At 44.4% G+C, this 15737-nt stretch overlaps 1 protein-coding gene across 2 annotated transcripts in view; it reads left to right on the forward strand.

The window, feature by feature from the left end:
* The window catches only part of LOC119952362 (glycine receptor subunit alpha-4-like), a 101909-nt gene that overhangs the window by 73462 nt on the left and 12710 nt on the right, over positions 1-15737 (forward strand). For both annotated transcript variants that reach the window (XM_038776056.1, XM_038776057.1), the window contains exons 6-7: positions 2315-2452; positions 11087-11301. In XM_038776056.1, coding sequence (XP_038631984.1) covers positions 2315-2452; positions 11087-11301 — 353 coding nt within the window. The remainder of the gene's footprint in view (positions 1-2314; positions 2453-11086; positions 11302-15737) is intronic.

Consider the following 15737-nt stretch of genomic DNA (forward strand, 5'->3'; position numbering starts at 1 on the left):
GTTAAAAAGTTAAAAAATCTAAAAATGCAGTTAAAAAGATCTAAAAGTTTACTACTGATGAATTCCCGAAATTACTTAAAATTGATGTAAATTGTGAGCAACATTCCTCAAGAAATCAATTTTCGCTGTGGGATCATATTCAACGACCAATCTTTTGAGGCGTTCAGTTATTTTCTTATATCGCGTACATGAAGTCGCCTGATCCCCCCGAAGAATTTGAGCCTTTTTGCCTATTATTAACCCTTCCTCTTCCTTCAGAATTTTGATTAACCTCCAGATATTCAAATGAGCTCCACCCGCCGAACGCTTTATCGCAGAATGAAACCCCTCAGCAGCATTATTTGTTCTCCATGATGTGGAGATGCCGGCGTTGGACTGGGGTGAGCACAGTAAGAAGTCTTACAACACCAGGTTAAAGTCCAACAGGTTTGTTTCAAACACGAGCTTTCGGAGCACGGCTCCTTCTTCAGGTGAATTCACCTGAAGAAGGAGCCGTGCTCCGAAAGCTCGTGTTTGAAACAAACCTGTTGGACTTTAACCTGGTGTTGTAAGACTTCTTACTGTTATTTGTTCTCGGTAGATCTTGTAGAACACGCTGATTAACATTCCATACAGCTGTCGGGAACGTAGGTGTTTCTCTCCTTCGTCTGGCACCACGTCCTCTCACAATGCCTATGTAAGTCAAGTCGAAGTAAACGATGAATTCAGCAGGTATTTCTTCATCGTCTATCAAATCTTCATAAGCCTCTTCGACATCTTCAACGGGGAGGAAAGCTAATGCTGAAAAACATCGAATTTTAAGACAGAATTCAGAGTCTGTGTTGTATTTTTCTTTGAGGCCTAAATCGGTAATTTTTCGAAACACAGATTGGCTCAAATGAAACAAACATGCCACGACAGATGCATTAAGGAATGATGAATTAATTGCCTTGTGAACTGCAGCTTCGAAATCTGCCATGATATCAATCGGATCTGCATCAGGTTGCATAATTTTCAATTGGTCAAAGAATAATTCGTATGTCTGCTTCCTTTTATTCGGCAGTAATGCAAAGACCCGTGGTAGACTGCTACCTTTAACTTGTACATGAATGCAGAACAGTTGAAACCACTGTTGTGGCACAATCTTGAATGTTCCATCACATGCCCAATGACGATATGATGCTAAATCCTGAAGAGCACTTTCTGATGCGAATACTAGTAAGCGCTGTTGATCCTCGACGCCCGAATCGAACCTCAGAAACTGCTGGCCATTGTCAAGCTTGCAATATTTGTCAGGTATTTCAAAACCGTGTCTAGCCGCTGGATTAGCGGGAAATCCAGAATTTTTTTGTCGGCACCTTTGAATAGTCCTTGAGACGACGGGCAGCCTTGGGAGTTGAGAGCAGGTATTTTCTGATAGCTGCGTAAACTTGGCCGCTAGTATGCTACGCGAACTTGCTGCTATGTTTTCCACTGCTTCATGCTTTATTTCTGCAACTGCTTTTCTAGCATTTAACGAATCGACATCAGCTGGATGAAGGTGCTCATTAGAGAAATAAATAATTTTAGGCTCATTGTTTTCCGTGACCGTGTGAATCCGCACTGAACATAGCCTTCTTTTCTCACATCTCCAGTATTCTTTTCCTAGGTTTGCACTGCTCGAATGAAAATCATAGATATAGTTATTTCCATCAGCCACCTTCCGCTTACTCTTCGTTGACACAATGAACTTTGCCATTTCGGGATGGGCGAATTCGGGATTAGGAAAGAGACAGATAATATCTATCCTTTAACGAGGCTCGTTAAAGGGGAGAGAACGATAATAACTATCCTTTAACGAGGCTCGTTAAAGGAAAGAGGCCGGTAATAAAGATCCTTTATTGTATATTATGTGCATTAGAGAAGATTTCCATGTACAAAAGTTAAAGTGGAGTGGTGCTACTAAGCAAGTTACTAAAAGTCAAGTTACAAAAAGTCTTTGACAAAAAAAATCATCCAGCAAAAACACGTAAAAAGTCACAAAAAATCTTTGACGAAAAAAATCACCGGACAAAATGACGTTGGACCAAAAGACGGGCGGACAAAAAGACGTTGGACGAAAAGACGTGGACGAAGTGTCGTTGGACGAAATGTCGTCGGACGAAAAGACATAGCACCGCTAACAACATTTTAAAGCTGTGCTTATAAAGTTCTGGCACATTTATAATCTGGTGTCATCTCTGCATAGCTCCGAGATATAAAACATACAACACCTCCCATTAAGCATCTCTGCCATTCACAGGGTCATTTTCTACAGGATAATTGTGTGTAATATTTTAATGACCTCTCTCTCTAGTTGGATACACGATGAATGATCTGGTATTTGAGTGGCTGGAAAAAGAGTCCGTCCAAGTTGCGGAGGGTTTAACACTTCCACAATTCATCCTGAATGATGAGAAAGACCTGGGATACTGCACCAAATACTACAACACAGGTAAGAGGATCATGACACTTAACCTGCCATTCATTACATGGAATTCCCATTTCCAGAGCTAGGCAGAGGCCTGAGCACACTGGGAAAAAATGTTCCCCCTCTTACATACAGACAATGATGGACAGAATCCAGGACACTCTGTTCCATTCAGCCTATCCATCACAACGGCAATGTCTTGTGAAACGCAATAAAAATATGTTCCACCCCACCACGACAATGGGCGGCACGATGCCACAGTGGTTAGCACTGCTGCCTCACAGCGCCAGGGACCTGTGTTCAATTCCGGCCTTGGGTGACTGTCTGTGTGGAGTCTGTATGTTCTTCCCGTGTCTGCGTGGTTTACCTCCCGGTGCTCCGGTTTCCTATCACAGTCCAAAGATGGGCAGGTTAGGTGGATTGGCCTTGCTAAGTTGTCCCTTTTTGTCCACAGATGTGTAAGTTCGGTTACGGGATAGGGTGGGGGAATGATCCAAGGTAGAGTGCTCTTTCGGACAGTCGGTGCTGATTTGATGGGTCAAATGGCCTCCTTCTGAACTATATGGATTCTATGATCCTATGAAAGTGATCTTCTGACAGAGATGAGAAACGACATTAAAACTCACGGCCAGATCTGGGACATCCCTCTCCAACATCCAGCCCACTATTTAATAGCAATGCGTAATGCTGAGTACATCAGGAGGAGCTTGGTGGTGTGATATTAGCCCTCCAACCTTTAGTGGGTATTTCATAGAATTTACAGTGCAGAAGGAGGCCATTCGGCCCATCGAGTCTGCAACAGCTCTTAGAAAGAGCACCCGACTTAAGCCCACCTTATCGCCGTAACCCGGTAACCCCAGCTAACCTTTTTTTTGGGCAATAAGGGCAATTTATTAAGGCCAATCCACCTAACCTGCACGTCTTTGGACTGTGGGAGGAAACCGGAGCACCCGGAGGAAACCCACGCAGACACGGGGAGAACATGCAGACTCCGCACAGACAGTGACCCAGGCCAGGAATCGAACCTGGGACTCTGGAGCTGTGAAGCAACTGTGCTAACCACTGTGCTACCATGCTGCCCTTACATGGTACATGCACCATGGAGTACATGGAGCTTCAGTCTCTCTGCGCTGATCTCTGTCTTGTTTTATTTGTTTTCTTTATTATGTCGTGGTTAGCAGGCATCACTGACAAGATCAGCAGTTGTTGCCCACCCTTATTGCCCTTGAACTGAGTGGCTTGTTGGTCCATTTACATAGATTTACATAGAGTTTACAGTGCAGAAGGACGTCATTTGGCCCACCGAGTCTGCACCGGCCCTTAGAAAGAGCCCACACATCCACCTTATCCCCGTAACCCAGTAACCCCACCCAACATTTCTGGACACTAAGGGCAATTTGGCATGAACCCACGCAGACACAGGGAGAACGTGCAGACTCCTTCATGCCCCCGGGAATCGAACCTGGGACCCTGGAGCTGGGAAGCTGTGCTATACACTGTGATAACAGTGCTAACCACTCTGCTCGTTCAGAGGGCAGTTAAGAGTCAACCATATTGTCGAGAGTTTTGAGTCATATATAGGCCAGACCAGGTAAGGATGCAAATAAACAAACATGTGAAATAGGAAAGGCAGTAGGCCATTCGGCCTTTGAGCCTTCTCTACCATTCGCTAAGCTCATGGATGATCTGTTTGCATTGAGTTCCAAATTCCGAGCTTCCCCTGATAACCTTTGATTCCTTTGCCCAACAAGGAGCTCTCCACCTCCGCCTTAAAAATATTCAGTTATCCTGCTTCCACCACCTTGTCAGGCAGAGATTTCCAAAGTTGCTCTACCATTTGGCAGAAAATTGCCCTCATCTCTGTCAGAGAGGCCTATTGTGTCTGCACTGCAAGAACAACCACCTAACTTTTCTAATCTCATTTCCCAGCACTTGGCCCATAGCCTGTGGCATTGCCAGTGCACATCTAAATACTTCTTAAATGTTATGAGGGTCTCTGCCTCCACCATCCTTTCAGACCGTGAGTTCCAGACCCCCACCACCCTCTGGGTGAAAAGGTTTTCATTAAATCCCCTCTAAACCTTCTGGCCTGTGCCTTAAATCTATGCCCCCTGGTCATTGACCCCCTCCACCAAAGGGAAAGGTTTCCTCCTGTCTACTCTATCTTTGCCCCTCATAATTTTATACATCTAAATCCTGTCCCCCCTCAGCCTCCTCCGCTCCAAGGAAAACAATCCAAGTCTATCCAATCTCTCTTCATAACTAACACTCTCCAGCCCAGACAACATCCTGGTAAATCGCCTCTGCACCCTTTCTAGTGCTATCACATTCCTCCTATAATGTGCATTCCATAACTGCACACAATACTTTTATATGCCTTAGCTAATAAAGGCAAATGGTAGAATGGTAGTGAATGATAGAACCCTCAAGAGTATTCAAAGTCAGAGAGATCTAGGTGTACAGGTCCACAAATCACTGAAAGGGGCAAAACAGGTGAAGAAGGTAGTCAAGAAGGCATATGGCATGCTTGCCTTCATTGGCCGGGGCATTGAGTATAAGAATTGGCAAGTCATGTTGCAGCTGTATAGAACCTTAGTTAGGCCACACTTGGAGTATAGTGTTCAATTCTGGTCGCCACACTACCAAAAGGATGTGGAGGCTTTATAGAGGGTGCAGAAGAGATTTACCAAGATGTTGCCTGGTATGGAGGGCATTAGCTATGAGGAGCGGTTGATACTCGGTGCTTCCCAGGGTCCCGTCGTTTACCATGTACTCCCTTGCCTTGTTTGTCCTGCATCACCTCACAGTTACCTGAATTGAATTCCATTTGCCACTTATCAGCCCATCTGACCAGCCCATCAATATCCTCCTGTAATCTAAGGCTATCCTCCTCACTATTTACCACCCCACCAATGTTTGACTATCTGCCAACTTACTGTCCTCTAAGGGTAACCATAATTTTAAAAACAGTGCCCCCTTGTTCTGAACTGTTCCGCAGGGATCAGTGCTCGGAACTTTGCTGTTCGTAGTATATATAAATGATTTGGAGGAAATTGTAACTGGTCTGATTAGTAAATTTGCAGACGACACAAAGGTTGGTGGAATTGCAGATAACGATGAGGACTGTCAGAGGATGCAGCAGGATTTAGATCTTTGGAGACTTGGGCAGAGAGATGGCAGAATGAGTTTAATCCAGACATATGTGAGGTAATGCATTTGGTAAGGTCTAATATAGGTAGGGAATATGCAGTGAATGGTAGAACCCTCAAGAGTATTGACAGTCAGAGAGATCTTGGTGTGCAGGTCAACAGGTCACTGAAAGGGGCAGCACAGGTGGTGAAGGTAGTCAAGAAGACATACGGCATGGTTGCCTTCATTGGACGGGGCATTGTGTATAAAAATTGGCAAGTCATGTTGCAGCTGTATGGACCTTAGTCAGGCCTCAATTCTGGTCGCCACACTACCAGAAGGATGTGGAGGCTTTACAGAGGGATCAGAAGAGATTTACCAGGATGTTGCCTGGTCTGGAGGGCATTAGCTATGAGGAGCGGTTGAATAAACTTGGTTTCTTCTCACTGGAACGATGAAGGTTGAGCGGCAACCTGATAGAGGTCTACAAAATTATGAGGGGCATAGGCAGAGTGGATAGTCGGAGGCTTTTTCCCAGGGTAGAGGGGTCAATTACTAGGGGGCATAGGTCTACAGTGTGAGGGGCAAGGTTTAGAGGAGATGTACGAGGCAATTTCAGAGGGTAGTGGGTGCCTGGAACTCGCTGCCAGCAGAGGTGGTGGAAGCAGGGACGATAGTGAAGTTTAAGGGGCATCTTGATAAATACATAAATAGGATGGGAATAGAAGGATACTGACCCAGGAAGTGTAGACAATTTTAGTTTCGACGGGCAGCATGGTCTGCGCAGGCTTGGAGGGTCGAAGGGCCTGTTCCTGTGCTGTACCTTTCTTTGTTCTTTGAAGCATCCTCTCCACGCACACCTTGTCGATACTGTTCAGGATCTTATGAACTTCAATCAATTCACCCCTCACTCTTCTAAACTCCAGTGGAAAGAAGCCCAGCCTTTCCAAACTATGCTCATAAGGCAACCCACTAATTCCTGGTATCAATCTAGTAAACTTCCTCTGAACCACCTCCAATGCATTTCTATCCTTCCTTAAATAAGGCGACAAAAATTGCACACTGTCTCACCAATGCCGTGTGTTACTGAAACACAACATCCTTACGTTCAATTCCCCTAGTAAAACTAACATTCTAGTAGCCTTTTTGATTACTTGCTGTACCTGCGTACTAGCTTTTTGTGACTCGTGCGCTAGAACACCTAGGTCCCTCTGCACTCGACATTCAGCAGCCGTTCCCCATTTCATTAATATTCTGCTTTATTATTCTTCCTGCCAAAGTGAACAACTTCATATTTTCCCCGCATTATATTCAATCTGCCAAATTTTTGCCGACTCACTCAACCTATCTATATCTTTATGCCTTCTTCGCAATATATTTTCCTACTTTTCTTTGTGTTGCCTGCAAATTTAGCTACCATGGCTTCGCTACCCTCATCTCAGTCATTGGCAGATTTTCTTCCCGAAAAGAACAATAGTGGAGAAGATGGGTTCTTAACAACAATAGTTGATAGTTTTAATGGTCAATATTACTGAGACGCGTGTCTGCATGGGTCTCACCCCCACAACCCAAAGATGGGCAGGGTAGGTAGATTGACCATGCCAAATTGCTCCTTAATTGGAAAAACTTTAAAAAGGAGTACAGAGAATGACTTTACAATCCAGATTTATTAATCAAATTCACATTCCACCAGATGCCGTGGTGAGATTTGTTCCTCAAGCATTCCCCTGGGCCTCTGGATGGCTAGTTAGTGACATTGCCACTTCACCGCCATCTCCTCATAAGTCAAAATGAAAAGAGAGAAGTCACAAGATGGGAGCAGTCCATTCGGCTCGACCCTGTTTGTGCCAGGGATCATTGCGCTTCCTCAGAATCATGTTGACCCACCCTGTTGCCAAATGCCTTTAACTCTTTTCTCCACAAACCCAATATCCAGCAGAAAATGTCAACCTGGGGGTACCTTTTTACCACTGCTGCCTTGGATAAGATTGAACAAGTTAAATAAATCCCTCTGCACCTCATTTCCATTCATCATTTTTCAGCAATGGAATTTTCTTATCAAGACATTGGTGGATACTGAGGAATGGTCCTGCAGAATCAATTCAGAGGAAGAGAGCCAAAGTATTAAGATAATATTGAAGCTGGAAATGGCACAAATGAATGGACAATTTATTCAGGCTACACCCCTGGAATGGAGTTCATTGGATGGGAGTAGAAGAGAAAGGGTTAGACCCATAATGTTATATGAGCGGATCCAACAATGCGGAGTTCCTGGGCTGGAGCGTTACACACAGGGAGAGCAGGTTGGAAAATGGAAAGGTTCTTATGCCAGTTACTGTTCGTTCATTGTAGTGGAAGGAAAATCATCATATCTGGACCTGAATTCCCAGCTGCTGTTCCCTGCTGGATGAGCTAGTTTCTCGATTCCACACTTGGAGTCAGATTCCTATCCAGTGAGGCTCCACTCCTGGTGTTCCATCTTGTTAAACTTTCGCTTCAATTCCAGGCCGAAAGTGTCACCACCAATCTCTCCCTCGTCAGGCACAATGTGGGCTATAAATAAGGAAGAAAAAAATGTGAATTTATTTTGGACCTTTCATGACCTCAGCACATTTCAAGTGTTTTACAGTCAATGGAGTACGTTTGAAGATGTGAAAGTGTACGAAGAGCCACGATTACCATCTGGACAGAGGGATATTCACTTCAGATTATAACAACCTGAATATTATAAGTGTCCAGGCATCTCTCCTCAAAAATATACCTTTCTTCTGTAGAATGTGTGGAGATGGGTTTTTGAGTTTGGACCCAAACGGTTACATGAGACAGTATACTGTTTAAATTATATTAAAATTTATTAAAGAATCAGACATGCAATTCACTTATGATGGTATTCACAGCATTGACAGTTCTAGGAAAAGTAGATAATAATCTTGTTTCTATTAGAGAATCCAAGTCTTATTAATGTTGTAGAGATATAGAACATAGAACAGTGCAGCACCGTACAGGCCCTTCAGCCCACGATGTTGTGCCAACCATTTATTCTAATCTAAGATCAACCTAACCTACACCTCTTCAATTTACTGTTGTGCATGTGTCTGTCCAAGAGTCGCTTAAATGTCCCTAATGACTCTGACTCCGCCACCTCTGCTGGCAGTGCATTCCACACACCCACCACTCACTGTGTAAAGAACCTATCTCTGACATCTCCCCTATACCTTTCTCCAATCACCTTAAAATTATGTCCCCTCATGACAGCCATTTCCACCCTGGGGAAAAGTCTCTGGCTATCCACTCTATCCATGCCTCTCATCACCTTATACACATCTATCAAGTCACCTCTCTGCCTTCTTCGCTCCAGTGAGAAAAGCCCTAGCTCCCACAACCTTTCTTCATAAGACATGCCCTCCAGTCCAGGCAGCATCCTGGTAAATCTCCTCTGTACCTTTCCAAAGCATCCACATCCTTCCTAAAATGAGGCGACCAGAACTGGACACAATATTCCAAGTGTGGACTAACTAGAGATTTATAAAGCTGCAGCAAAACCTCGCGACACTTAAACTCAATCCCCCTGTTAATGAAAGCCAACACACTATACGCCTTCTTAACAACCCTATCAACCTGGGTGGCAACTTTGAGGGATCTATGTACGTGGACCCCAAGATCCCTCTGTTCCTCCACACTTCCAAGAATCCTGCCTTTAACCCTGTATTCTGCATTCAAATTCAACCTTCCAAAATGAATCACTTCACATTTATCAAGATTGAACTCAATCTACCACTTCTCAACCCAGCTCTGTATCCTGCCAATGTCCTGTTGTAACCTGCAACAACCCTCAACACTACCTACAACTTCCCCAACCTTTGTGTCCTCAGCAAACATACTAACCCACCCTTCCACTGCCTCATCCAAGTCATTTATAAAAACCACAAAGAGCAGATGTCCCAGAACAGATCCTTGCGGGACACCACTGGTCACCGATCTACAGGCGGAATACTGTCCATCCACTACCACTCGCTGTCTTCTTTTGGCCAGCCAATTCTGTATCCAGACAGCCAAATTTCCCTGTATCCCCTGCCCACTAACTTTCTGAATGAGCCTACCATTGGGAACCTTATCAAATCCCTTACTGAAATCCATATACAGCACATCCACTGCCCGACCTTCATCAATGTGTCTCGTCACATCCTCAAAGAATTCAATGAAGCTTGTGAGGCATGACATGCCCCTCACAAAGCCATGCTGACTATCTTTAATCAAACTATGTTTTTCTAAATAATCATAAATCCTGTCTCTCAGAATCCTTTCCAATATTTTGCTCACCAGAGACGTAAGACTTATGGGTCTGCAATTCCCAGGGATTTCCCTATTCCCTTTCTTGAACAGGGGAACAACATATATATCTAAGGTATCCAACAATCTTAAAAAAAAATACTTAAAATAATGTTTACCTTAAATCCCGAGTAGAAAGCTACCAAATCGCAAGATCCCATTATTCCAATTAAAGGGGGAACAAATATCACTGCAGAGACGTTTATAGTCGCTGGAGTGAATCCAACAAATCAAAAAATCCAATGTGTGTTTCTAACATTCATGCCATAAAAGAGCTGAACAAGCAGGAGGCACATTGAGCACTCGCGCAGGACAAATCATTCATTTTCGTCAACATCCTTCAGCAAACAGGTTACTGAGAGGTGCAGGTAGTGATCACTGCACTCAATTTCCAGGATTCAGTTGACAAGCTATTTCAAGTCATCCTTCAGGTTAGATTGGGTTAGCATCTTACAATTTTGCAATGCCTTGCTGAGGAGCTACAGAGGCAGGTTTGCAGAACTGCCTTGTGTTAGAGGGTATAGTATATTCTATGCCACAGGATGTTGTTGTCCCCGAGAACACATTTTTGCCCAAGTAAACTTCTTGAACCATTGTCCAACAGATAGACTCGGCTTTTCATTTCTAATCCCTACTTCAGTCCTTTTAATGCCTTATTTATAGCTGCACACCTTCACAGCATGTGGGTTGCCCGGCCCGGGAAGTGGGGGGGGGGGGGGGGGGGGATGAGCAGGGGGAGCTGTTGAGGAGATTAGTGATTGGACTCTGCTGTTAACCACCAAATATTAACAACCTCCCAGGAAATTACAGCACATGTGAGTGGACCAGGACTTTCAAAGGATCCAAACCCACAACAGCAGGAAATTACTGAACATTCATTGCATGTTGACATCAGAAGATACATCCTACTGTTTGTCCCAGTTCTGAGGAAAGATTAAACGTTGACTCAGTTTCTCTGATTTTTCCAGCATTTTCTGTTTAATTTTCTGATTTCCGTTATCTGCAGTCTTTTGCTGTTGCATACCTATTACCTCTTCTGTGATCAGTTACATTTTCCAGAGGGTTTATGGCGGCTCATTTCATGGTTAAATAGTGAGTGTATGGACTGAGGAATAGATGGTTCAGCCTGTGACCTGGTTGACGATGAGGTGTTGAGCTATATTGTACTATTGCTGAATGGTGTTTCTTTGTGCCCCACAGGCACATTCACCTGCATTCAGGTCAAATTCCACTTGGAGAGGCAGATGGGCTATTACCTTATCCAGATGTACATCCCCAGTCTCCTAATCGTCATTCTGTCCTGGGTCTCCTTCTGGATCAACATGGATGCTGCACCAGCACGGGTTGGCCTTGGGATCACCACAGTCCTCACCATGACGACACAGAGTTCAGGCTCCAGGGCCTCACTCCCAAAGGTCAGTACAAGATCAACCAATGATATTCCAAGGTGAAAACATCCAACTTGTTTTATCATTCAGCACGTTGTTGCTGTTGGACCTTGCCACTCCCAAGGATATACCTTAGCTATGGGAGGAAGGGTCTGTTGCATCTCTCAATGTGCACAAAGGCTGACTACACTCTGTATTTCTTTGTCTACCCCTGGCCACCAAATATAGCTCCCTATCAACATCTTCATCTTGGTTTGGCCAGGCTGCAACTGCTGGAGAAGTGGGTGACACTGTCACTTTGCCCCACCCCATACAAAAGGGCCCATCTTCACAGCTAATTTCATCCCTTTGCTGTGAGCAGATTTCATAGAATAGAATTTCATAGAATTTACAGTGCAGAAGGAGGGCATGCGGCCCATCGATCTGCACCAGCTCTTGGAAAGAGCACCCTACCCAAGCCCACACCTCCACCCTATCCCCATAACCCAGTAACCCCACCTAACACAAAGGGCAATTTGGACACTAAGGGCAATTTAGCATGGCCAATCTACCTAACCTGCACACCTTTGGACTGTGGGAGGAAACTAGAGCACCTAAAGGAAACCCACGGGGAGAAACACACGGGGAGAATGTGCAGACTCCGCTCCACGCCGGGAATCGAACCTGGGACCCTGGAGCGGTGAAGCATTTGTGATAACCACTATGCTACCATGCTGCCCATGTAGGGTCTGACTTGCTCTGTCTTAAGAAACTGGCAGAGAGTTAGAACCATCTTTTATTGCCTTCGATAAAACCGGGTCCATGTCAGTCCACGTCTTGACATGGAACGACGAAATGGGTAGAATGTTGAGATAATTCAGAGCCAGGAGATTTCCTGTGGAATGGGAGGCACAGATACCATATTGTAGAAGTGGAAGCCGGCTTAAAACATCAGCATTTGAGATCTGTGTACCTGGCCTGCGTTGAAAAGTGTAACAATACACAGCCAACATTAATACCCATCTTTGTACCTTGGCCAAGGCCATCAAAGGAATGTGTTTATCCTCGTGAAAAGCCCAAGTAACAGCTTATGATCTGAGACGATGGTGAAGTGGCGGCCATAAATATACTGATGGAATTTCTTGACAGCATACTGTGACGATCTTGTTAAATCTGTGTCTGTTTCGTGTTTCTCTTTTTAATCCCTGTCCCTGCAACATTGCAGTTTTTCACTTCAAACCTGCAGACTTTGGTCAAACTGAAAACACCCCTGGCCTAATGTACTGGCCCAGATCTTCCCTTGTTGTTCTGTGGCATAGCCTGTGATGTCATTTTGATGGACTTGGAAAGCTGCCAATTGGTGCCTCTGAAACTGTGGGATATCTTCTGTTCTTGTTTGGGATTGAACGAGCTTGTCAGAGAGTTGCCAGAAGATTCAGGAAAATCCAGGCCAGCTCTATTTTGTTTTCAGTTCTGTGAAATCCCAGGAAGCAACATACAGCCAGTCGAGTCTCTCTTTATCAGCTCCCGGCCGGGCAGTTTTAATTGATCCAGCCAGCATGGGGAAGTAACCTCTGCCTCAAATGTCTCCAGCCAGGTCCGTGAAAGTGTGAAAGCTTCGTTTGAAAGGCTTGCCGATTTAAATGCCTTCAGCTAGCCTGTGAAAGTGAGCTATGAGAGGAGAGGAGCTGTGGGCAAGTAGGCATTTCTATCCTGATTAAGAGCTGTGAAGCCAGTGCTACAAATCCTCTCTCCGCTGTTGGATTCTTCCTGAGGGTTTAGATCAAGGAGAGGGGCTGTTTAAAAGCCTACTTAAAACCCTCATGCTGAGAACTGTAGTTGAAGTCAATGAGGCTGATTGTCCATCTGGTAGACACAGGTTAGAATTGCACAGACCTCAGAGGGGGAATTCTCCATGTGAAGACCCATATTAGTAAAAGTGAAAGTGACTTTCCAGAGAGCCTTCTACAGCTTGCAGGTTCTGGTTGAAGACCACCATTAGAAGATCACTGACGACAAAGACCGATACCTCGGCAGCAAAGAACCATCTCACGCCGTTTAATCCCTGTTCTTTTCAATCCTTTCCCTACCCTTACCGTATGTTTGTCTGATGTATGTCTAGGTGGAGGGTGGGATGGGGTTTGGGCACCATTGTTCCATTCTTTCCATTATATATTCATCTTTTTCCTTGTTATAATGAAACAGTTTTTTAATGTTTTACTTATAGATCTGGTGCCTGTAACTCATTGGGGTAGCTAAGGGCTAAAGATCTCAGGAAAATACACACAAATTATTGGTTAATTCACGTGTGTTGGGTCTCGAGGGTCTGTAGGGCTGGAAACTGACCATGCACTGGGCTCAGGGTGTGGTAGCAATGCATGACTGCCAAACCTTCTTCGTCTATCTGTGAATTCTTCCTTTCGGTATCCGACAAAGTTCTGCACACAATGGTGACAGGTCGCTCCACACCATCTTATGTGAAAATACCGCCACTATGCCATAAGGTGATGGTTTATCTGGGTTAAAGTGGACAAGTATGGTCAATAATTCTAGGTTTTGTTTCACTTGGTCAAAAGATTTTCTCTGGGAATCTTCCCACTTTTATCATTGCTGCGTTTTCAAAAGTTGGTGCAGGGGCGCCAAATTGTTGACAAGTTGGGTAAGAAAACAACCATAGTAGTTGACCATCCCAAACAAGGATGTCAACTCATTCAAATTTCTTTGTGCTAACACACTTTTAATTATATTTTCCTTGTCCTAGAGTGGATGTGAGCCTTTTACATCAACTTTAAAATCTAAATATGTGACCTCTTCGGTCTGAAACATGCACTTCGCGTATTTTAGACATATACCAGCTTCTTTGAACATTCCTGAGGACTTCTTCCAGATTGACATTATGCACTTTGGGTGTTGCTCCCGTTCATAGGACATCATCTAGATCAGGGGTGGGCAAACTACGGCCCGCGGGCCGCATGCGGCCCGCCAAAGGTCTTTATGCGGCCCACCAAGTCATTAAAAAAAAAAAAAAAATTTTCAAAAAATCTTTTTTTTTTTAATTTTTAATTATTTTTTTAAGGTTAATGGGGGGGCTGTTGGGTTACTTACTGGTATAGGGTGGATACGTTGACTTGAGTAGGGTGGTCATTGCTCGGCACAACATCGAGGGCCGAAGGGCCTGTTCTGTGCTGTACTGTTCTATGTTCTATATGAGGCGCCCAGAATCATAACCGGGTGAAGTAATTATTTTACTTAATATACTATGCGGCCCTTTAAAATTGTGAATTTCTGAATGTGGCCCTTGCACGGAAAAGTTTGCCCACCCCTGATCTAGATACACGATAACCTTTTGGGATCCCCTGTAAAAGGCTCTCCATCGTGCACTCAAATATAGCACAGGCACATGAAATACTGAAGGGAAAGCTGTGAAGAAGATGCAGAGAATCTTCAGTGTGATTTGGATAAGTTAGGTGAGTGGGCAAAGGAATGGCAGATGCAGTATAACTTGGATAAATACAAGGTTATCCACTTTGGGAGCAAAAATGGGAAGGTACACTATTATCTGAATGTCCCAAAATTAGGAGAGGGGAACATGCAACAAGACCTGGGTGTTCTCACAGACCAGTTACTGAAGGTAAGCATGCAGGTGCATCAGGCAGTAAAGAAGGCAAATGGTATGCTGGACTTCACTGCGAGAGGATTCGAATACAGGAGCAGGGATGTCTTACAGCAATTATACAGGGCCTTGATGAGGCCACATTTGGTCTACTTATCTGAGGAAGGGTGTTCTAGCTATAGAAGGAGTGCAGAGAAGGTTTACCAGACTGATTCCTGGGATGTCAGGACTTTCGTATGGTGAGAGATTGAATCAGTTAGGATGGTCGGCATGGGCTTGGAGGGCCAAAGGGCCTGTTCCTGTGCCGTACTTTTCTTTGTTCTTTGTTCTTGTATTCACTGGAGTTCAGAAGAATGAAGGGAGAATCTCAGCGAAACCTATAAAATTCTAACAGGACTGGACAGGGTCGATGCAGGAAGGATGTTCTGATGGTGGGTGTGTCCAGAATCAGAGCTGAGAGTCTGTGGATACGGGATAGACCATTTAGGAAAGAGATGAGGAGAAAGTTCTTCAGCCAGCCTGTAGAATTCGTTACCGCAGGAAGTGGTTGAGTCCAAATCATTGTATGGTTTTATGAAGCAATTAGATATAGCACTTAGAGTGAAGGGGATCAAATGATATGGGGGAAAGTGGAATTAGGCTTTTAAGTTGGATGATTAGCCATGATCATAATGAATGGCAGAGCAGGCTTGAAGGGTTGAATGGCTTCCTCCTACTCCTACTTTCTTCTGTTTCTATGAATCCTCGTATGTTGGAATCATAAGATCCCTAGTGGAGAAGGAGGCCATTCAACCCACAGAGACTGCACCAACTCTCTGAAAGAGCCCCCCATATAGGGTTACTCCCCCATCCTATTCCTGTAATCCAGTAA

This window comes from Scyliorhinus canicula, chromosome 17, assembly GCF_902713615.1.
Source record: "Scyliorhinus canicula chromosome 17, sScyCan1.1, whole genome shotgun sequence".
Taxonomy (NCBI): domain Eukaryota; kingdom Metazoa; phylum Chordata; class Chondrichthyes; order Carcharhiniformes; family Scyliorhinidae; genus Scyliorhinus; species Scyliorhinus canicula.